This window comes from Zophobas morio, unplaced genomic scaffold (genome assembly GCF_036711695.1).
Source record: "Zophobas morio isolate AGI-343-1 ecotype UQ-CSIRO unplaced genomic scaffold, CSIRO_AGI_Zmor_V1 ptg000028l, whole genome shotgun sequence".
Classification (NCBI taxonomy): domain Eukaryota; kingdom Metazoa; phylum Arthropoda; class Insecta; order Coleoptera; family Tenebrionidae; genus Zophobas; species Zophobas morio.
Window position 1 is genome coordinate 467,490 of NW_026972133.1, and position 24,929 is coordinate 492,418.

Here is a 24,929-nt window from a genome sequence, read left to right on the forward strand (position 1 = left end):
GAATTTATTCGGCAAACTTTTGATATGACGTCATAATTTTTTTTGGGGGGGATAAACAGATATATTGTGGTAGGGAATTTCTGTTGAGAGGGTTGGTAGAAGTTGATTTGATGGTTAGTGGGATGAGAGGCGTCACCACGTGTAAATTTGTTTTATCGTTTGTAAATGCACAGTTCATGTCAGGATTTTAATCGTTGACTGGTTCTAACACAATGTAACAATCAGGAGATTAGTCACTTTGTTTATCAAATTATGAATAAGGTTTCTGCATGCTTACACTCAAGTGTCACATTATAATACTTCTTAATTCCTCACACAAAATTGCTAATAGTTTTATCATGTGTTTTGTTTGGGATAAGCTGGGGACAGTCCACGATATAAACTCTCAAAGCTAATTGTTTTAAGTGACCAATCACTTGGATAATGGCATAACTTAGCATCATGTAAATTCTTCATTTGAATCGTTGATAAAGTGTGGCATAATTTAACTCCATGTAAATTCTTTGTTTGAATCGTTGCTAAGGTGTGGCAAATATTAAACTCGTAATTTCGACATCATATAAATTGTCTGATATCCAATCTTGTTGTTTAAAATTTCACGAGAATGTATGGCGAATATAAAAGTTGCTTATTACTTTTTTTTACAACTTTAAGACTTGTTCAGTTGTAGTTAAATATCAGAGTTATAGAAATTGAGGTAAATAACACAAGAACACGTGGCGGAAGCGGAGTGCGCGGTTCCTTGTCGAGCTGGCGGTGGTGCTATCTGCACAAGAGACGCAGATTTAGAGTGATGATGGGTGGCATGTGCTTGACGATAGAACAGAATCACCCTCGTGAGTAGGAGAACAGCCACGACCGGGAGCCCCATAGTTTTTATTAAAATTTTGTTCTCTTGTTGACTGCCTTAATTTTAAATTTACAACTACCTATAACCTAACGGAACATGTTTTTTAATAGTTTTTCCTTCTTTTTCTTTATTTTTGTGAACATAAAGAAAAATTGCGCTCGGTTTCCATCACTTTATTTCTATTATCTCTCCACGATTGTCACAATTGAGACAAAATCAGGTACAAAACAAGGATATTAACTTGACATTTCACATGCATGATATGTTTTCACTTTAATAACTTTAAATAAAATATATAAAAATAATAACAAGAATTATTGTATTATCACAAAACGTTTCTATTTATTAAAAATAAAATTTGGATTTAATTGTACTAATAACTGGAAACTTTCTCCTTCAGGATTTGCTGGTAACTGGCCTAAAACAAACATCCATGTAGATCAACGCCATAAAACGAAAAAGTTAGGTTATGACACCGATTTTCTTACTTTTAGTGTGGTGTACATGATCCCCAACTCCCCGCTCTCCAAACTCGGGTCCATAAAATTGTCGACGAAGTCCAGCTCCGACCCCAGATCCGGTATCCTGGCCCGCACCACCACGAACAAGAAAATCGGGAAAAGGTCGTCCATGTTCCACACGTAGCCCTCCCCCAGTCGCTCCAGCGCCACCGGCGTCATCTTCTCGACCGTCTGTCTGATCACCAGCAGCTTCTCCGTGGGCGAGAAGGTCGACTTCAGCTGCTGCAACGTCTCTATGGCGTCTTCAAACACGTGCGGAGAAGCCGTGTATTGTTCCTCCATCTTGAAGAATTTCCTACAAAGAAATGAAAACATCGGGTAATCCTAACCCCGACACTTACTGGTCCACGGATAAAAACGTCATCAGTGCGCAATCGCTCTGTTTGTTCCATTCCATCAAAGTTCTTTTGTATTGTCGCTCGAGTTGCTCATTCTTGAGCGTGAAAAGCGTGAATAGTGGATGGTGCACCTTGGGGAGAATCAGGGGGTACAGAAGAGACTGATAATTGATGATCTCTTCGTCGTCTTCGTTTTCGACGAGACATTCTTTGTCGTACGACGGAAGCGCGGGGAATAAAAATCGGACGATTTCGTACAGTCGCTTGCAAATGTAGTGCAGTTCGGTGATGGCGTGAGTGAGTAGGAGGGGGTGGGCACGCCCACCGTACGTCGTGTTGTACGCTTCGGATAAGTCGGTCAAAAGTGACCCTAATGGATGGAAGTTGCTTTCGAAAGCCTACGACCCTCAGTTGTTTCTTGGTACTTACTAATTAGTGATACTCACCTTCGCTAGGTAACTCTTTACCTCTAAATAAGTCCCCATGTCGAGCTTCTCGCGCCCGAAAGGCGGAATTATGTCTAAATTATTCAAAGAATTTTGGAATTTTTTGTCGGAAGTCTTCGTCTTCTTCAAGCTGCTGGTGTTGGAAAGGTAGACGGCTACATTTTGCCAGATCTTCTGGGTATCGAGCGACTTCGCCCCGTTTTTAATACCGTCAGGGATACCTAAAACCTGGTGGCATTGTTTGAATAAAGCCTTCCATTTTTGGTGGACGGGGGTACAAAATTCTTTGAATGTTTGCGGAAGGGTTTTTTCGCTGCTTCTGGTGAAGACCCCGTTGGAGATTCGGATGCCTTCGTTCCAGGAACCCGTTAGGTTGCCTTCGATGGTGTGCCCGGACGCTAGAGTCAGGGTTCCTTTGCCATAGAGTACCCCGGTACCACGGAATTCGCCCTCATAGTGAGTACCATCCTCCAGGATCATTACACCTTGACCCTAGAGTCAATAATTAGGGGTTAGTGGTTATGATGGGTCCTACGTACGGTGAGGACGTCTTGGTTAAAAATCCCTTCGTAGTAGAGACTGTCGGAGGTGACTATGAGCCCGTTCCCGTGTTTTTTATTGTCCATCCAACTCCCGATGTATTTTTCACCATTGGCGATGTCATCCATGACCCCGTAACCGTTCTTCATCCCGTTCACCCAATCCCCGATGTAGAACGAGGCTGCGTTTGCCATGAAATTCCCTTTCTGGAGGAACCCATGCCCATGGGGTTGTCCGTCTTTAAAGTGACCTCGGTAGACGTCCGTGTTCGCGTATTTAAACACCCCTAACCCATTTTGTTGGTTGTCCTTCCACTGACCCTCGTATGTCCCTACGACAAACAGTTATATCTCCGGAAGTACTACCAAGTACCACGTCATAGATTAATATAGATGCGACACACGGGCTGATTTTGCAAAACCGCTCTTATTGACATTGGAGAACTTCTTTGATCTACACACCAGAGCGCGCTCAGAACATCAGAAAATCGAAAAAATGTAAAATTCAAAAATCTAAAATTTAAAAACCGAGAAATCGAAAACTCAAAATATCGAGAAATCGTGGAGTCGAAAAGTAACAATTGAGAAACCGAAATAAGCCAAAATCGAAAAATCGAAACAATCAAAATATCGAAAAATCCAAATCTCGATAAAACGAGAAATCATAAAACTTAAAAATTTGAAAAATTTAAAAATTGAGAGATTGAAAGATCAAAAGAACGAGACATCGAAAAGTGATGAAGTCGAAAAATCGAAAAATTGAGAGTTTATAAAAGTCAAATTTGAAAAATTAAAAAATCGAAAATTTGGCAAAATGACAATTGAAACAGAAAATCTAAAACCAGGAAGTCGAAAAATCAAAAGATTAAGAAATCGAAACATTTGAAAAATTCGAAAACTTGAAAAATTTAAAAACCTAAAATTTAGAAATTAAAAAATCTAAAATTTAAAAATTGAAAAATTGAAAAATCGAAAAAGTAAAAAAATCGACACATTGAAAAATCCAGGAGTCAAAAATCGATTTCGACTTTCGATTTCCCGGTTTTTTAGATTTTTATGAGTTTTCAGTTTTTCGATTTTCAATTTCTTCTTTTTCAATTTTTTAATTTTTCGATTTGACGATTTTGTGATGTTTTGATTTTTCAATTTTTAAAATTTTTAAATTTCCGATTTTTCGACATCTCGACTTTTCGAGATTTTCCGGTTTTTAAATATTTCGAGCTTTTCCGGTTTTCGATTTTTCAATTTTGCAATTTTTCGATGTTTCAATTTTTCGATGTTTCAATTTTTCGATTTTTTAAATTTATAATTTTGTATATCCCGTTTTTTAGTTTTTTTGAGTTTTTAGTTTATCGCTTTTTAATTTCTCGTTTTTCAATTTTTTAAATTTTTTAATATACCAATTTTTCTATTTTAAATTTTACATTTTTAGATTTCTCGCTTTTTCAATTTTGCAGTTTTTACATTTTCAGTCGTTCAATTTTTCGATTTCTTGATTTCTCAATAGTTTGATGTTTTTATTTTTCGATTTCTTGGATTTTAGATTTTTAGACTTTTCAGCTTTTCGGTTTTCAATTTTCCGACTTTTCGATGTTTCATATTTTTGGTTTCTCGATTTTTGAATGTTTCAATTTCTTATTTTTTCGAATTTTTGAATTGTAGATTTTTCGATTTCTCGATTTATCGATACTTCAATGTTTCTTAAATTTAAAATTTTTCGACATCTCGACTTTTCGATTTCTCGATTTTTAGATTTTTCGAGTGTTTGGCTTTTTGATTTTTCAATTTTGCAATTTTTTCATGTTTCGATTCTTCGATTTTTCGATTTCATAACTTTTCGAGATTTGGATTGTAATCTGAAAAGCTATGAAATATAAATCTAAATCTAAATCTAAAAACTGAAAAATCGAAAAATCAAAAAGTGAAGTCGAAAAATAGAAACCTTAAAAAATCGAAAAATTGAAAAATCAAAAACTTGAAAAATCAAAAAATTAAAGAATTGAAGAACAGGAAAATCGAAACACTTGAAGGTCAAGAAATGGGAAAATCAAAACATCGATTAATTGAAAAATCGAAAAATTGAGAGTTTATAAAAGTCAAATTTGAAAAATTAAAAAATTAAAAATTTGACAAAATGATAACTGAAAAACAGAAAATCTAAAACCGGGAAGTCGAAAAATCAAAAGATTAACAAATCGAAACTTTTGAAATTTTAAAAATTAAAAAATCTAAATTTTAAAAATCGAAAAATTGAAAAATCGAAAAAGTAAAAAAATCGACACCGAAAAATCCAGGAGTCAAAAATCGAAAAGTCGTAGAAACGAAATATTGAAAAACTAAAATATTAAAGAAAAAATGACGAACCGAAAAACTGAAAAATAAAAAAGGTGAAGTCGAAGTATTGAAACCTTAAAAAAATCGAAAAATTGAAAAATCCCAAAACTGAAATGTCCAAAAACTGAGAAATTAAAAAATTGAAAAATTGAGAAATCGAAAAATCAAAAAAGTGAAGTTGAAAAATCGAAACCTGAAAAAATTGAAAAATTGAAAAACCAAAAAACCTGAAAAATTAATGAACTGAAAAATCGACAAATAATGAGTTTATAAAATTGAAAAATGGAAATATTTAAAAATCGTAAAATTGAAGAGAAAAACTGAAAACAGAGAAATTCAAAAATTAAGAAATTGTAAAATCCAAAAATTGAATAATAAATAGGAAAAATCATAAGATCGAAAAATTGAATAATAAGTAAACTGAAAAATCCCAAAACTGAAATGTCCAAAAGCTGAGAAATTAAAAAATTGAAAAATTGAGAAATCGAAAAATCAAAAAAGTGAAGTTGAAAAATCAAAACTTGAAAAATCAATTAACTGAAAAATCGACAAATAAAGAGTTTATAAAATTGAAAAATGGAAATATTTAAAAATCGTAAAATTGAAGAGACAAACTGAAAACCGAGAAATTGTAAATCCAAAAATTGAATAATAAACAGGAGTAAACTGAAATCCCCAAGCTAAAATATCTAAAAACTGCAAAATCGAAAAATCAAAAACCTGAAAAATCAAAAAATTAAAGAATTGAAGAACAGGAAATTCGAAACACTCGAAAAATCAAAAACCTGAAAAATCAAAAAATTAAAGAATTGAAGAACAGGAAATTCGAAACACTCGAAGGTCAAGAAATGGGAAAATCAAAACATCGATTAATTGAAAAATCGAAAAATTGAGAGTTTATAAAAGTCAAATTTGAAAAATTGAAAAATCAAAAATTTGAAAAAACGACAATTGAAAAACAGAAAATCTAAAACCGGGAAGTCGAAAAATCGATAGGTTAAAAAATCAAAACATTTGAAAAATTCGAAAACTTGAAAAACTGAAATATCGAAGAACTGAAATGAAAGTCGAGAAATCGAAAAATCTAAAATTTTAAATATTGAAAAATTAAAATACCAAAAAATTGAGAAATCGAAAATTTAAAAATCGAAAAAGTAAAAAGTCGACACATCGAAAAATCCAGAAGTCAAAAATGGAAAAGTCGAAGAACAGAAATATTGAAAAATCCCAAAACTGCAATTCCGAAAAACTGAAAAATGAAAGAAAAACTGAAGAATCGAAAAACTGAAAAAACCCGAAACTGAAATATTCAAAAACTGAGAATCTAAAGAATCGAAAAATTGAGAAGTCGAAAAATCAAAAAAGTGAAGTCGAAAAATAGAAACTTTAAAAAATCGAAAAAATGAAAAATCAAAAACCTGAAAAATCGAAAAATTAAAGAATTGAAGATCAGGAAAATCGAAAACCTCGAAAGTCAAGAAATGGGAAAATCAAAACATCGATTAACTGAAAAATCGAAAAATTGAGAGTTTATAAAAGTCTAATTTGAAAAATCAAAAAATCGAAAATTTGACAAAATGACAATTGAAAAACAGAAAATCGAAAACCGGGAAGTCGAAAAATCAAAAGATTAAGAAATCGAAACATTTGAAAAATTCAAAAACTTGAAAAATTGAAATATCGAAGAACTGAAATCTAAAACCGAGAAGTCGAAAAATCAAAAGATTAAGAAATCGAAATTTGAAAAATTCGAAAACTTGAAAAATTGAAATATCGAAGAACTGAAATGAAAAATCGAGAAATCGAAAAATCTAAAATTTAAAAATCGAAAAAGTAAAAAAATCGACACATCGAAAAATCCAGAGTCAAAAATCGAAAAGTCGAAGAATCGAAATATTGAAAAATCCCAAAACTGAAACATCGAAAAACTGAAAAATGAAAGAAAAATTGAAAAATGGGAAACCTGAAAAATTCGAAAACTGAAAGATCCAAAACTGAGAACCTAAAAATTCGAAAAATTGAGCAATCGAAAAATCCAAAAAGTGAAGTCGAAAAATCGAAATCTTAAAAAAACTAAAAAACGAAAAATCAAAAACTTGAAAAATCGAAAAATTAAAGAATGAAGAACAGGAATATCGAAACCCTCGAAAGTCAAGAAATGGGAAATCAAAACATTGATTAATTGAAGTGAAAAATCGAAAAATTGACAGCTTATAAATGTAAAATTTGAAAAATTGAAAAAACGCCAATAGAAAAACTGAAAATCTAAAACCGGCAAGTCGAAAAATCGATAGATTAAGAAATCAAAACATTTGAAAAATTCGAAAACTTGAAAAACTGAAATATCGAAGAACTGAAACAAAAAATCGAGAAATCAAAAAATCTAAAATTTTAAATATTGAAAAATTAAAATATCAAAAAACTGAAAAATCTAAAATTTAAAAATCGAAAAATTGAAAAAACGACAATTGAAAAACAGAAAATCTAAAACCAGGAAGACGAAAAATCGAGAGATTAAGAAATCGAAACATTTGAAAAATTAAAATATAGAAGAGCTGAAATGAAAAATCGAGAAATGGAAAAACCTAAAATTTTAAATATTGAAAAATTAAAATACCAAAAAAGTGAGAAATCTAAAATTTAAAAATCGAAAAAGTAAAAAGTCGACACATCGAAAAATCCAGAAGTCAAAAATGGAAAAGTCGAAGAACAGAAATATTGAAAAATCCCAAAACTGAAATATCGAAAAACTGAAAAATGAAAGAAAAACTGACGAATCGAAAAACTGAAAAATCCCGAAACTGAAATATCCAAAAACTGAGAATCTAAAGAATCGAAATTTGAGAAATCGAAAAATCAAAAAAGTGAAGTCGAAAAATAGAAACCTTAAAAAATCGAAAAATCCCAAAACTGAAAATCGAGAAATTCAAAAATTGAGAAATTGTAAAATCCGAAAATTGAATAACAAATTGAAAAATCCCCAAACTAAAATTTCGAAAAACTGAGAATTCGAAAGTTGAAACAGCAGAAATTATGGTCGAAACCGGTTAGGATGTGTATCAGATCATGGCTTATAAATCAAATCGTTTCCGAACGCTTAGAGTCGACATTCGCCTGAGTGCACTGTGGTCTGTAAATCAAAGGAGTTCTCAGACGACGAACTGTAATTCGTGTGACCTGAATTAAAGTAAGCAGCTTGTAATATTCTGGTAAATCTAGTGTCAATTTGTCGAAAGTAAAACGCGTCGTTAAAAATGTTATGACATTTTTTCTAGTTAATTTTATTCTTAGTTAGAAACAAACACAACAATAAGTCGTTTAATTTAAACTATGACGCTTCTCTATGTTCTCTGACCACCTACCCACATTGGGGATCTCCATAACCCCAAATCCACACAACAGGTTGTTGGAGAACTGTCCCGTGAAGACTTTCCCGTCGTTCCATTGCAGCTTCCCGTTCCCGTGCATCTTCCCGTTCAACCAACGCCCAGTATACGTCGAATCCTTAAAAAACCCGCTGTTCCTAGTAAACGCGTAACTCCCATTCCGCACCGTGGGCGGCTGCAACGCGTCGCTTTTATTCATCGCCGTCTTAATAGCGTTCTGGAGGGCATGGAACCACTCGATTTTCGTCTCGGGTTCGTTCGTATACAAAATAAGCGACTCCTCGGGCATTCGTAAACAAATCTGGTACTGCTGGGACGCTTCGTCCTGCTGCGGCTCGATCCATATGGTCGTGAGGTTGTGCAAGTGCGAGGTGGAGCCGTTCATGTGGACGAAAAGGTCCGAAAATAAGACGAACCAATGCGACGAAAACCGACTAGCGTTGTGGAGGAAAATCGGGTACTTGTGGCTATCCCGGATGAGTCGGCGGTCCGAGGATTTGAGGAACTCCACGACCTTCCCCGAGTTGAGCCAAAACTCCTTGGTCAGTTCGGCTTGTTGTTTCTTTTGGAGCTCTTCCTCGACGAAGTCGGTCCATTTTTTCGCGTCGGTGTTCAGTTGCTTGGAGTAGGTTTGTATGGTGGTGGTGTAGGTGTCGAGGCGGTCCAAGGGTGCCAACAGGTACGTAGAAATAATGTGTTCTTCGTTTTTTTCCTTCCTAGGAAAGCTATCTGGTCTCTGTTTGTACAAATTCGGAGATATTTCAATCAGTTTTGATATGCTATGGAAACCGTCTATGCTAATCACATTGAGTATAGTATTGATATAGTTCTTGTACACGAAAATAAACTCCTCCAAATATCTAAAGACGATAATATCACATAGGGAGATCAGTCCGTTGCTGTACTCGAGCATACTATGAACATTGGCGGCCCAAAAGTGCAACAATTCCATATAGTTCTTGCATAGCTCTTCATACAAAGTCGTGTAGGAAGCGTTCACGTTCTTCTTCTGGAATGGCTTGATGATGCACGTCTGCACCACGAGCATCTCCTCCAGAAACTTCTGTTCTTGGATGAGGAAACTGTCGAAGAAGTTGTCCACGGAACCGCCCACGTTCAGCAAGGTGTACTGCTGGCTGGACAGCAAGTTCCTAAATAGAGTAATTCGGTTTTCGCGGCTGTCGCCGGAGTACAGGTCCACGGTTTTGTCGGCCCCCTTTCCGAAGTAGTTTAAATTGAGGGTGTTGTTCAGTACCGCTGTGTAGTACTCGCCACATACTACGTCTTTCACGCGTTCGTCTTTGTTGGTGTTGTACAACTTGGGGGAGCTTTGGTCCACGTTGCTGTCCATTGTTACTTGGTTATGGTTGTTGCGGCCCCAGATGTACGCTCGACCGTCTAAGGTCAGTACGGATGCGTGGTAGTTCTGTACGGAGACTTTTCGAACACCTATATTTGACAATTTGGTGATTATCATGGGGCGTTCGCGGCGGATTATGTCACCGATGCCTGCAAAGAAAACGCGGCGGTAATGGATTAAGAGTGATTTGAATTTTTGGTTGGTGGTAGAGTTAGTTCTAGAAGGTGACTAGTGTTAAGAGAAAAAATTGGTCGAAGGGTATTTTGATAGAACTTCTCTTGTACATAGAGTGCCAACAAATCGGGCTTGTTTGAAAAATTATATAAATTTTTGGGGTCTGATGACCTCTATAAAGTCAAAACCAGTGGAACTTTTGAGTTTTCAATTTTTAATTTTTTAATTTTCGAGTTGCAATTTTTCGTTTCGATTTTATAATTTTTTGTTTTTTCGATTTTAATTTCTTCAGTTTGTCGTTTCTTCAATTTTTTTATTTAAAATTTCTTCAATTTTTCATTTTTCTTCAATTTTACGATTTTGCAATTTTACGATTTAAAATTTCTGAAATTCTCATTTTTAATTTTTATTTTTATTTGCAATTTTTGGTTTCGATTTTTTATTTTTCTCATTTTCTCAATTAGTCGATTTTATAATATTTTGTTTTTCCAAATTTCATTTTTTTAATTTTTCGTTTCTTCAATTTTTCGATTTTGCAACTTTTAGTTTTGATTTTTTATTTTCTTTAATTTTTCAAAGTTTCGATTTAATAAATTTTTGTTTTCCCAATTTTAATTTTTTCTATTTTTCGTTTCTCCAATTTTTCAATTTGGATTCTTTAATCTTTCATTTTTCTTGTATCTTCAATTTTTCGATTTGCAACTTTTCGTTCCGATTTTTATTTTCTTTATTTTTTAATAAATTGTTTTTTCAATTTTACGTTTCTTCAACTTTTCAGTCTTTCACTTTTCTTCAATTTCTAGATTTTGCAATTTTTAGATTTAAAATTTTTCGAGTTTTCAATTTTAAATTTTTTATTTACAATTTTAGTTCCGATTTTAACATTTTTTGTTTTTTTAATTTTTCGTTTCCTCAAATTTTTCGATCTGCGATTTTTAATTTTTTTTGTTTTTTTGTCAATTTTTAGATTTTGCAACTTTTCGTTTTGATTTTTTATTTTCTTTATTTTCTCAATTATTAAATTTTTCAATATTTCGATTTCATAAAATTTTGTTTTTTCAAATTTAATTTTTTCAATTTTACGGTTTTTAATTTTTCATTTCTCTTCAATTTTTAGATTTTGCAATTTTTCATTTTTCTTCAATTTTTAGATTTTGGCAAGTTCTCGAGTTTTCAGTTTTTATTTTTATAATATTTTATTTGCAATATTTCCTTTGGCTTTTTTTATTTTTTTTTTTTTCTCAATTATTCTATTTATCAATGTTTCGATTTTATAAATGTTTGTTTTTTCAAATTTAATTTTTTCAATTTTCCGCTTTTTCAAATATTTAATTTGCGATTTTTCAATTTTCTGTTTTTTTTGTTTCCTCATTTTTAGAGTTTGTAATTTTTTTATTAAAAATTTCCCCAGTCTTCAATTTTTTATTTTTTATCTCCAATTTTTCGTTCCGATTTTTTATTTTTCTTTATTTTCTTAATTATTCCATTTTTCAATGTTTCATAATTTTTTGTTTTTTCTATTTTTTGTTTCTTCAATTTTTCAATTTGGATTCTTCAATTTTTCATTTTTCTTGTTTCTTCAGTTTTTCGATTTTGCAACTTTTCGTTTCGATTTTTTATTTTCTTTATTTTCTCAATTATTCAATTTTTTAATGTTTCGATTTTATAAATTTTTGTTTTTCAAATTTAAGTTTTTCAATTTTCGGCTTTTTCAAATTTTCAATTTGCAATTTTCCAATTTTCTGTTTTTTTTTGTTTCCTCATTTTTAGAGTTTCTAATTTTTTTTTTATTTAAAATTTCCCCAGTTTTCAATTTTTAATTTTTTATTTCCAATTTTTCGTTCCGATTTTTTTATTTTCTTTATTTTCTTAATTATTCGATTTTTCAATGTTTCGATTTTATAATTTTTTGTTTTTTCAATTTTAATTTTTTCTATTTTTAGTTTCTTCAATTTTTCAATTTTGCAACTTTTCGTTTAGATTTTTCATTTTCTTTATTTCCTCAAATATTCAATTTTTCAATATTTAGATTTAATAAATTTTTGTTTTTTCAAATTCAATTTTTTCAGTTTTACGTTTCTTCAAATTTTTGTTCCGATTTTATCATTTTTTGTTTTTTCAATTTCGATTTTTCCAATTTTTCGATTTGTGATTTTTCAATTTTTAATTTTTCTTGTTACTTCAATTTTTAAATTTTACAACTTTTTTTAATTATAAAATTTTCCAATATTTCGATTTAATAAATTTTTGTTTTCTTAAATTTAATCTTTTCAATTTTACGTTTCTTCAATTTTTCGATTTTGCAATTTTTCGATTCAAAATTTTTCGAGTTTTCAATTTTGAATTTTGAATTTTTTATTTGCAATTTTTTGTTCCGATTTCTTTATTTTCTTAATTATCCGTTTTTTCAATGTTTCGATTTCATAATTTCTTGTTTTTTCAATTTTAATTTTTTCTATTTTCCGAACTTTTAACTTGGAATTTCTTGTTTTTCCTATTTTGACTTTTTCAATTTTTCATTTTTCTTGTTACTTCAATTTTTATATTTTGCAACTTTTCGTTTGGATTTTTTATTTTCTTTATTTTCTCAATTAATTGATTTTTCAATGTTTCTATTTTATAAATTTTTGTTTTTTCAAATTTAATTTTTTCAATTTTCCGTTTCTTCAAATTTTCAATTTGCGATTTTTCAATTTTCCGTTTTTCTTGTTTCTTCCTTTTTAGAGTTTGTAATTTTTTGATTTAAAATTACCCGAGTTTTTAATTTTTAATATTTTTTATTTGCAATTTTTATTTTCGATTTTTTATTTTCTTTAGTTTCTCAATTATTAAATTCGTCACTTTCGACTCAATAAATTTCTGTTTTTTCAAATTTAATCTTTCCAATTTTACGTTTCTTCAATTTACAATTTTTCATTTTTCTTCATTTTTTAGATTTTGGCAATTTCTCGAGTTTTCAGTTTTTATTTTTATATATATTTTTTTTCGTTCCGATTTTTTCATTTTCCTTATTTTCTTAATTATTCGATTTTTCAATGTTTCGATTTTATAATTTTTTGTTTTTTCAATTTTAATTTTTTCTATTTTTCATTTCTTCAATTTTCAATTTTGCAACTTTTCGTTTAGATTTTTCATTTAATCTTTTCAATTTTACGTTTCTTCAATTTTTAGATTTTACAATTTTTCATTTTTCTTCATTTTTTAGATTTTGGCAATTTCTCGAGTTTTCGGTTTTTATTTTTATACATTTTTTTTTGTTCCGATTTTTCTATTTTATTTATTTTCTTAATTATTCGATTTTTGAATGTTTCGATTTTATAATTCTTTGTATTTCCAATTTTAATATTTTCTATTTTTCGTTTCGTCAATTTTTCTATTCTGCAACTTTTCGTTTAGATTTTTCATTTTCTCTATTTTGTCAAATATTCAATTTTTCAATATTTCGATTTACTAAATTTTTGTTTTTTCAAATTTGATTTTTTCAATTTTGCGTTTCTTCAATTTTTGAATCTTTCATTTTTCTTCAATTTTTAGATTTTGCAATTTTTTGATTTAAAATTTCTGGAGTTTTCAATTTTAATTTTTTTAATTTTTCTTTCAATTTTTTGCTCCGATTTTATCATTTTTTGTTTTTTCAATTTTTATTTTTCCAATTTTTCGATTTGCCATTTTTCAATTTTTCATTTTTCTTGTTTCTTCAATTTTTAAATTTTACAACTTTTCGTTTGGATTTTTTATTTTCTTTGTTTTCTCAATTAATCGATTTTTCAATGTTTCTATTTTTATAAATTTTTGTTTTTTCAAATTTAATTTTTTCAATTTTCCGTTTCTTCAAATTTTCAATTTGCGATTTTTCAATTTTCCGTTTTTCTTGTTTCTTCATTTTTAGAGTTTGCAATTTTTAATTTTTTAACTTTTTATTTGCAATGTTTCGTTTCGATTTTTTTATTTTCTTTATTTCCTTATTTATTCGATTTTTCAATGTTTCGATTTTATAATTTTTGTTTTTTTAAATTTAATTTTTTCAATTTCTCGAGTTTTCAGTTTATACTTTTTTAATTTCATATTTGCAATTTTTCGATTTTTTATTTTTTCTTTTATTCGATTTTGCAATGTTTTGGTTTTATAAAATTTTTGTTTTTTCAAATTTAATTTTTTTATTTTTCTTCAATTTTTAGATTTTTCAATTTTTCGATTTAACATTTCTCGAGTTTTAAATGTTTCGATTTTATAATTTTTTCTATTTTCAATTTTTCGTTTCTTCAATTTTTAGATTTTTCATTTTTGTTGTTTCTTCAATTGTTAGATATTACGACTTTTCAATTTCAAATTCCTGGAGTTTTCGATTTTAAATTTTTCGAATCTTCAATTTTTAATTTTTCAATTTTTCATTTCGGATTTTTATTTTCTTTAATTTTTTAATTTTTCTGTCTTTCAATGTTCTGGTTCGATAATTTTTCTTTTTTTTCATGTGAAATTTTACAATTTTTGGATTTTACAATTTCCAGATGTGTAATTTTTCGATTGTTTAATTTTTCATTTTTCCAATCTTAGATTTTTGTTTCCTGATTTTGTAATTTTTCGTTTCTTCAATTTTTGGATTTTAAAACATTTTCAGTTACTCGATTTTTCAATTTTTCGATGTTATAATGTTATAGTTTTTCGACTTTACAATTTTGACGATTCTATAATTTTTCGATATTTCAATGCTTGGTTTTTCCATTTTTTCAATTCGATTCGTTTTTTCTTCTTTCCAATTTGTCGATTAAAGAGTTTTTTCGATTTTTGAAGTTTCTTGACTGTTAGTTTTCCAATTTCTGAATTTTTCGCTTGTTCATTTCTTCAAATTGTAATTTTTTGATCTTCCAATTTTTCGATTTTGCAATTACATCTTTTTTTTAAGTCTTAAAAAATGGAAAAATTCTTACATTGTAAAATTGAAACATCAAAAATAGAATGGAAAAACTAAAAAGTATAAAATGAAAACTTTCAAAAATCTAAAAACTGGAAACCAAAAACATTGAATTAACAAAAACATGAAAAATCAAAAAAATTAAAAACTCAGAAGCTTAAAAATCGGAAAAGTGCAAATCGGAAAAAAATATTGTAATGTCGAAATATTGAAAATTAACGAAATCGGAAAATACGATAATTAAGAACTCCAAAAATTGCAAAATTGAAAAATCAGAGATTGAAAATAAGAAAATTTGAAAAAGTGAAAAATTATAAAACTGAGAGAAACACCGGCAAATATAAAACGAAAAATTGTGATATAAAACCGAGAAATTGAAAAAAAATGAAAAACCCGGGAAAATGAAAAATAAAAATTAAGAATTTGAAAAAAAGAAAAATAAAAATTGTAACATCGAAAAATTGCAAAAATTAAAAAATACAAACCGAAAAATTGAAAAAATTGGAATTCTTGAAATTGAAAAATTAAAAAAATCAAAGTTGAAAAAGATAAAAATTATGAAACCGAAACACTGAAATATGAAAAAATTGAAAAATGAAAGAACATGGCAAAACGAAAAATTATGATTTCAAAAAGTTGTAAAATTGAAGAAAAAGGAAAAAAATTGATATTCCTAATATAAACACAAAATTTGATCACAATCGGTTCAGTAGTTTCGGAGATTGTGTCTAATAATAAAAATTGATACAGACAGTCAGACAGACAGACAGACGGAAACGGTGACCACTTTTTTCGTACTCTAGAAAGTAAAAATGGAGAGCGAGCAACTTTTAGATGGTTTAAAATACAGACAGAAGTAGTTCAAACTACCGGTAGCTCTAAGTTAGTGAAGCGCAAACCACTGATTGGACTATCGCCACAGGCTCCGCCCTCGAGCCTTCCAGCCCGATATAAACAGCAACGCTTCAAATCAAAAGTTCAAACACACCATCACAAGCAAAATACCTGTTACTGTCTCCGCACTCTCTCGCATCCCCACAAACTTATGAAAAAACTGCCGAATCGGATTATTTAAGCAATCATTCTGTACGCTTTCTAAATCCTGTCGGCAATCTGCAGTAAAACAAATGACGAAACAATTTCAACCAGCCATCTCCTCACCTAACTGTCCGTGGATGATGTTCCCCCAGGTCCACACCTCGCAGTTGATCAGGCTCGACCCGCTGCGCACCACCGCGGCCACCCTGTCCTTGATCTCCCCCTCCGACAGGTCCTTCTCCGACGTGCACTGGCTCAGCGAGCACACGCCGTCGTCCTTGGACACCGAGCGCGGGATGTTGCTGACTTCCGGCAGGTTCTCGATGATGCTGTTGCAGTCGGAGCTGCCGCTGACGTGGCGCGACAACGTCACGACCTTGTCGCCCACGGTCTTCACGCCCTCGTACACGAAGCTGGCGACGTTGGTCATGTTCTCCTTGATGATCCGGGTGGGCTTTTCGGTGCACTCCACCAGGTACTCCTCGCCGGCGGAGGACATGCGCGAGATCTGGCGGGTGAGGAACTCCTTGGCGGCTTCGGTGTTGCGGAAGATGATGTTCTTTTCCACCTTTTGGGTGTCGGTTTTCTCGTCGGCTTCGTCCTCGCTGTGGACGAGGCGGCGGTCGGAGCTGATGCTGCTGTCGTTCTTGCTGCTGGTGGAGGTGGTTTCGATGTCGTAGCTGCCTGTGGAGGAGGTTTCTTTTTATAACAAGGAACGTGAAACATGTTTAAAGCAGAAGATATGTATTTTGCAATTAGGCTCCGCCCCTCGGTTTGATAACGAATCGAAAATTCATTACGATTGAGATCAGACAGATGGGTGTGGCTTATCTTTTGTTTTTACTTAATACGTGTAGTTTTTTTAAGTAACACGGATGTTCCAATTATACTCCGCCTTTTGGTCTGACAACGAATGAAATTTCATCACAATTGAAATCGGAGCTGGTATGGGCGGGGCTTAATCTTTGATTCTAATTTTTACTTAAATTAAGTTGTATTCTTTGAACACACGATACTTAAAACATATTTTACATGATAATTTCTTGTAGAGATATAAGGATTTTAAGCTCCACCCTCTTGGCTCACCATGCATAAAAAAATCATTACAATTGATATATGGTGGGTGGGCGGGGCATATATTTTGCCTTTTTTTTAATATACGTAGTCTTTTTTCACAACAAGAAACATCAGTTGGATACATTATTAATTAATGAAAAAAAAAATACATAAGACTGATTTTGGCAAATGACATACCTCTAAAAAATAAAGGGTGGGTGGGCGGGGCTAGTACTTTTACTTAATTTTTCGACTTTTCGATTTCGACTGGGATTTTTCGATATTTCGATTTTTAGATTTTTACATTTTCTGTTTTTTTTTATTTTTTGCTTATCCGATTTTTCAACATATTGCGATTTTTTAAATCTTAGATTTTTCGAATTTTCAATTTTTCGGAATTAACTTTTCAGTTTTTCGGTATTTCGATTTTTCAATGTTCGATTTAACGGTTTTCTTTCAATTTTCCGCTTTCACGTTCTTAGATTTTCAGGTTTTTCAATTGTTCGGAATTAATTTTTCAGTTTTTCGATGTTTCGATTTTTCACTTTTTCGGTTTTTTAAGTTCAAATTTTTCAATTTTGAATTTTTCCATTTTTCGATTTTTAGCCACTTCCATTTCTCAATTTTTCGGTTTCGATTTCTCGATTTCTCAGTTTTCGATAATCGATTCTCCAATTTTTTAAACGTTTCTGTTTGGGAATTTCTGTATTTAAATTTTTCGATTTTTCAATTTTTAGCGTTTCTAAATTTTTTTCCTCAATTTCCCGATTAATCGATTTTTTAATTTTTCGACGTTTCCATTTCTCAAATTTTCAATGTTTAAGTTCCGGGATTTTTCAATATGTACTTCGATTTTTAGATTTTTAGGTTTTCTGTTTTTTTTTATTTTTTACTTATTCGATTTTTCAAAATATTGCGTCCTTTTAAATCTTACATTTTTCCATTTTTCAGTTTTTTTATTTTTCGATTAATTGATGTTTTGATTTTCCGATTTTGTAAATTTTCAATTTTTCGAATTTCTAAATTTCAGATTTTTCAACTTTTTGTTGTTTTGATTTCTTAGTTTTTGAATTTTTTGCCTTCTCATTTTTAGATTTTTCGATTTTTCAATCTTTCCGAATTAATTTTTCAGTTTTTCAATTTCTTGACTTCTTGACTTATCGATCTTTTGATGTTTCGATTACGCGATTTTTCAATTTTTTAATTTCGATTTCTCGATTTCTCAATTTTTCGATAATTCATTTTTTCGTTTTCCCAATTTTTCAACGTTTCAGTTTTGGAATTTATGTATTAAAATTTTTGGATTTTTCAATTTTTGGCGGTTTTAAATTTTTCAATTTTTCGATTTCTCAGTTTCCCGATTTTTTAATTTTTCAACTTTTCGTCTTTACGATTTCTCAATATTTTGATTTTCAAATTTTTAATGTTAAAATTTTTGGATTTTTCAATTTTGGGATTTTTCAATTTTTAAATTTTTCGACTTTCTGTTTTTTTTTTATTTTTTTACTTTTGCGATTTTTTAAATCTTACATTTTTTGATTTTTCGATTCGTTGATGTTTTGATTTCTCGATTTTGTAAATTTTCAGTTTTTCGAATTTTTAAATTTTAGATTTTTCACTTTTTTGTTCCGATTTCTTAGTTTTTTGATTTTTTGCCTTAAATTTTTAAATTTTTCGATTTTTCAGTTTTTTGGAATTAATTTTTCAGCTTTTCGATTTTTCGACTTCTCGACTTATCCATTTTTTGATGTTTCGATTTCGCGATTTTTCAATTTTTCGATTTCGATTTCTCGTGTTTTTTAAGTTTAAATTTTTCAATTTTGAATTTTTCGATTTTTTGACTTCTCGACTTATCGATCTTTTGATGAAAAATATTTCTCGATTTCTCAATTTTTCGATAATTCATTTTTTCGTTTTTTAGATTTTCCAATTTTTCAACGTTTCAGTTTTGGGATTTGTGTATTAAAATTTTTGGATTTTTCAATTTTTGGCGTGTATAAATTTTTGAATTTTTCGATTTCTCAATTTCCCGATTAATCGATTTTTTAATTTTTTGTCTTTTCGATTTTTCGTCTTTCCGATTTCTCGATTTCTCAATTTTTCGATTTCTAATGTTTAAGTTCTGGGATTTTTCAATATGTATTTCGATTCTTAGATTTTTAGATCTTTTGGACTGTCTGCTTTTTTATTTGCTTTTTACTTATTCAATTTTTCAGTTTTTTTTAAATTTTAAGATTTTTCGAATTGTCGGTTTTTTAATATTTCGGTTTGTTGATGTTTTGATTGATTTTTTAAATTTTCAGTTTTTCGAATTTTTAAATTTTAGATTTTTCACTTTTTTATTGTTTCGATTCCTCAATCTTTCGATTTTTTGTCTTGTCGTTTTTAGATTTTTCGATTTTTCAAAATTTCGAAATTAACTTTTCAGTTTTTCGGTATTCCGATTTTTCAATGTTCGATTTAACAGTTTCCTTTCTATTTTTCCCTTTCATGTTCTTAGATTTTTTTTGGGATTTATGTATTTAGATTTTTCGATTTTTCAATTTTTGGCGTCCCTAAATTTTTGGATTTTTCGATTTCTCAATTTCCCGATTAATCGATTTTTTAATTTTTCGACTTTTCCATTTCTCAAATTTTCAATGTTTAAGTTCTGGGATTTTTCAAATTTGGGATTTTTCAATACGTATTTCGATTTTTAGATTTTTCTACTTTCTGTTTTTTTGGTTTTTTACTTATTCGATTTTTCGAAATATTGCGATTTTTTAAATCTTATAAGATCTTACGATTTTTCAATTTTTCAAAATTAATCTTTCCGTTTTCGATATTTTGAATTTTCACTTTTCGATTTATCGGTTTTTTTAAGTTCAATAAATTTTTCAATTTTGAATTTCCCATTTTTCGATCTTCAGCTATTTCGATATTTCAATTTTTCGATTTCGATTTCTAGATTTCATAGTTTTTCGATTATTCGTCTTTCCGATTTTTCGAATTTCCATTTTTTCGACGTTTCAGTTTTGGGATTATTGTATTTAAATTTTTCAATTTTTGGAGTTTCTAAATTTTTGGATTTTTCGATCTCTCAATGTCTCGATTAATCGATTTTTTAATTTTCCGACTTTTCGATTTCTCAATTCTCCAATTTGTCTGTTAAAGTTTTGGGATTTTTCAAGATTTTAATTTAAAAATTTTTAGATTTTTCGACTTTGTTTTTTTTTTTGGATCTTTTACCTATTCAACTTTTCAAAATATTCTTGCGTCTTTTTAAATCTTGCGTTTTTTGATTTTACAGTTTTTTGATTTTTCGATTTGTCGATGGTTTGACTGCTCGATTTTTTAAATTTTCGATTTTTTGAATTTTTAAATTTTAGATTTTTCCCTTTTTTGTTGTTCCGATTTCTCAATCTTTCGACTTTTTGCCTTCTCGTTTTTAGATTTTTCGATTTTCCAATTTTTCAGAATTAATGTTTCAATTTTTCGATATTTTGATTTTTCGGTTTTCGATTTATCGGGTTTTTTAAATTCAATAAATTTTTCAATTTTGAATTTTCCCATTTTTCGGTATTTAGCAATTTCGATATCTCAATTTTTAGATTTTTCGACTTCTCAATTCATCGATCTTTTGATGTTTCGATTTCGCGTTTCTTCAATTTTTCGATTTCGATTTCTAGATTTCTCAGTTTTTCGATAATCGAATTTTCGATTTTCCAATTTTTCACGTTTCTAAATTTTTGGATTTTTCGATTTCTCAGTTTCCCGATTAACCGATTTTTTAATTTTTCGACTTTTCGATTTCTCAAATTTTCAATGTTTAAGTTCTGGGATTGTTCAATATGTATTTCGATTTTTAGATTTTTAGATTTTTCAACTATCTGTTTTTTTTTGTTTTTTACTTATTCAATTTTTCAAAATATTGCGTTTTTTTTAAATCTTATATTTTTCAATTTTTCAGTTTTTTGATTTTTCGATTTGTTGATGTTTTGATTGCTCGATTTTTTAAATTTTCAATTTTTCACTTTTTTGTTGTTTCGATTTCGCAATCTTTGGATTTTTTGTCTTCTCGTTTTTAGATTTTTCGATTTTTCAATTTTTCAGAATTAATCTTTCAGTTTTTCGACATTTTAATTTTTCAGTTTTCGATTTATCGCGTTTTTTAAGTTCAATAAATTTTTCAATTTTGAATTTTCACATTTTTCGATCTTTAGCTATTTTCATTTCTCAATTTTTCGACTTTTCGACTTCTCAATTTATCCATCTTTTGATGTTTCGATTTCGCGTTTTTTTAATTTTTCGATTTCGATTTCTAGATTTCTTAGTTTTTCGATTATTCGTCTTTCCGAATATTCGAATTTCCAATTTTTCGACGTTTCAGTTTTGAGATTTATGTATCTAAACTTTTGAAGTTTCTAAATTTTTGGATTTTTAATTTTTCGATTTCTCAAATTTTCAATGTTAAAGTTCTGGAATTTTTCGTATTATATATTTCGATTTTTAGATTTATAATTTTTCGACTTTGTTTTTTGTTTCCTTTTTTACTTATTCGATTTTTCAAAATATTGCGACTTTTTAAATCTTAGATTTTTCAGTCTTTTGATTTTTCGATTTTCTAATTATTTAAACGTTTCTGTTTTGGGTTTGTGTATTTAAATTTTTCGATTTTTCAATTTTTAGCGTTTCTCAATTTCCCGATTAATCGATGTTTTAATTTTTCGAATTTCCATTTCTCAAATTTTCAATGTTTAAGTTCTGGGATTTTTCAATATGAATTTCGATTTTTAGATTTTTAGACTTTCTGTTTTTTCTTGATTTTTTACATATTCGATTTTTCAAAATACTGCGTTTTTTTAAATCTTACATTTTTTGATTTTTCAGTTTTCTGATTTTTCGATTTGTTGATGGTTTAATTGCCAGATTTTATAAATTTTAAATTTTTCAGAATTAAATTTTCAGTTTTTCGATATTTTAATTTTTCAGTTTTCGATTTATCGGGTTTTTTAAGTTCAATAAATTTTTCAATTTTGAATTTTCCCATTTTTCTATTCTTTAGCTATTTCGATATCTCAATTTTTCGATTTTTCGACTTCTCGATCTTTTGATGTTTCGATTTCGCGTTTTTTTAATTTTTCGATTTCGATTTCTAGCTTTCTTAGTTTTTCGATTATTTGTCTTTCCGATTATTCGAATTTCAAATTTTTCGACGTTTCAGTTTTGGGATTAATATATGTATTTAAATTTTTCAATTTTTGAAGTTTCTAAATTTTCGGATTTTTCGATTTCTCAATTCTTCAATTTGTCTGTTTAAGTTTTGGGATTTTTCAAGATTTTAATTTTTAAGTTATGGGATTTTTCAAGGTTTTAATTTTTAAATTTTTAGATTTTTCGACTTTGTTTTTTTTTGGATTTTTTACCTATTCGAATTTTCAAAATATTCTTGCGTCTTTTTAAATCTTGCGTTTTTCGATTTTTCAGTTTTTTGATTTTTCGAATTTTTAAATTTTAGATTTTTAACTTTTTTGTTCTTTCGATTCCTCAATCTTACGATTTTTTGCTGTCTCGTTTTTAGATTTTTCGATTTTTCAATTTTTCAGAATTAATTTTTCAGTTTTTCGATAAGTTCATTTTTCAATTTTCAATTTATCGGGTTTCTTAAGTTCAATAAATTTTTCTATTTTGAATTTTCACATTCTTCGATCTTTCCATTTCTCAATTTTTCGATTTTTCGACTTCTCAATGTCTCGATTAATCGATTTTTTAATTTTCCGATTTTTCAATTTCTCAATTTTGATTTCATAAAATTTTTCGATTTTCTGTTTTTTGATTTTTCAAAACTTTGCGAGTTTTTAAATTTTACATTTTTCAACATTTTCATCTATTCGAAACTTTAATTTTCGGATTTTTTAGATTTTTAAAATTCCTCATTTTTCAATTTTTCGGATTTGACAATATTTTGATTTGTTCTTCAAAAACGAAACAACATCACATATTTAAAAAAAGAAAGAGCTAGGCGCCCCTAAGATTATGAGTTATAAATATAACAAGACATCAGTTAGATAATTAATTAACGAAAAAAAAGTAGTACTTACTAAGATAAGACTGATTTTGGCAAATGAGATATCCTCAAAAAAAATAAAGGGTAGGGCTAGTACCCGATAAGATAAGACTAATTATGGCAAATCACGTACCCTCTAAGAAAATACAAACGTTTAAAAACAAATATAAATGTTACAGTTACCAAAAAAAAAATCCCCGAACTTTTGCTTTTACACATCTACTTTTCAATTTACAAAAAAAATACTGTCGCAAAACCTCGAAATGTCAACTATGTCACAAAAAAATGTGTACCTAATTAACGTTACGTAAATTTTCTAAAATATAAATTCCACTGGTCTTCTTATCTTGATCAAGAAGTACGGTTTCAACACATAAAAACTAACTTTCTCTGTTAGTTCTGGTCGCCATGGTTACTGTACAGTCTGTCGAAAATCTGTGTGATAGTACAGTCACAGTCGCAAGTCTTAGCAACATTGCGACCTTGAGCAGTCACACTCACTTGAAACGAAGTTTATATTGTTATTATGACATTAATATTTTACTATTTCCTTTGAATAGTGGTTTTTACCAGATGGTGCATTTTATGACATTTTAAAATGCAAGGTAGCTAGAATTTAGTAAATTATTATATATAGTGATAAAAACCCATTTTAATTTCATGTTAATTTCATGCATCAAATAAAATAATAACTACCACGTGTTTTACAATGCCCAGTGTAATAGTAAAGGTAGTAACCATATCATTACATAATTCTTATCTGGTAAATCAGCGATTTCGCATCGCATATAGCGTGCCTAACAAAGCTTAGTTCCCGCAACATTAAAGAGTCACCTTCCACTCTAATTACCTTGCACTTTCATCCCAAGCGGACACATATCAGAAATGGAGGTCTGCGACGCCGGACTCGTCAGCTGCGACGCCGACAAACACTGCGGACAATTGGAAATAAAAACATCTTCTTCGTCACTATCAACGTCGTCCTTCGTCTGCTTGCTCACAATCGCTATGGCAAAATCGCTGCCCACATCCACGCTGTGCACGAACCGCCCATTAAAAAAATTAACCTTCTTGGGCACCTCCGAATTGATCCCTATCTGGGGCATGCACCCCATGGCCCACAAGTGCCCCGACTCGGTCACAAACAAGTGGCCAAAGGCCCCGATTGAGATTTTGCCCACTTTCATCTTGCATTTCGTGCCTGTGTGGCCCCTCGAGCACTGGTAGTCCTCGACTAACGTAATTTCGCTACACTTCTCTAAATTTTTTGTACATTTAAACACATTGCCTTCTATGTCTACAACATATAAGCTATCTTTACAGCAATCTACATCTATCACTTTCCACTCCTCGCAACATTCTAACTCTAGGTACGATACGTTTTCTTTTGTTTGTACGGTTCCGTGGTATAAACAGTTGCTTGATGTCTGGATGTACAGGTGGTTTTCGATATTGCTTATTTTCGTGACGCTTTCTTTGAGCTCAGTCTGGAGGTCTATGCTTTGTGTGAGGTTCCATAAACTAAGGGCCATTGCTTTAAATAATTGTACTAAAATTTGGATGGAATTAAACGGAAGGAACTAAAGTGAGCACCGGAACGGTAAATAATTCACACCACACCTTCCCATCTTGAATCAGCTGATTGTCAAACGGGGTGACATTTCGCACTTTTTATGGAAACTAAACGTGTCGGGGACGAAACGAACGTAAACAATGAACACACAGCCGCGTAAATAAACATTCGCGGATGTTAATTACTCGAGAAAGGATAAAACATCTCGTAAAAAAGTAATGAGTAGTTCGGGAGACTCGGAATAGTTCGAATCGACCGTCGCGCTGACTAGTGACACCTGTCAACAGTGTCAACCAGAGAACATACAGGAGCGTCATAGTTTGAATTAAAAATTGGTCTAAAGAGTTTAGACAGTA

General features: G+C 29.9%; 1 protein-coding gene across 2 annotated transcripts; it reads right to left on the reverse strand.

Moving 5' to 3' along the window:
- Window positions 1-1,104: 1,104 nt before the first annotated feature.
- LOC135136854 (alsin) lies at window positions 1,105-24,807 on the reverse strand. 2 transcript variants are annotated; one of them, XM_064066296.1, is made up of 9 exons: window positions 23,851-24,807; window positions 16,022-16,582; window positions 15,866-15,973; window positions 8,391-9,923; window positions 2,695-3,026; window positions 2,156-2,647; window positions 1,713-2,107; window positions 1,339-1,666; window positions 1,105-1,268 (listed from the first exon to the last, which is right to left on the reverse strand). In XM_064066296.1, the coding sequence occupies exons 1-9, from the start codon at window positions 24,530-24,532 to the stop codon at window positions 1,224-1,226; spliced, it is 4,476 nt and encodes a 1,491-aa protein (XP_063922366.1). In that variant the 5' UTR covers window positions 24,533-24,807; the 3' UTR covers window positions 1,105-1,223. The 2 variants fall into 2 exon arrangements, with proteins under 2 accessions (XP_063922366.1, XP_063922367.1); XM_064066297.1 differs by lacking the exon at window positions 15,866-15,973.
- Between the last annotated feature and the right edge of the window lie 122 nt (window positions 24,808-24,929).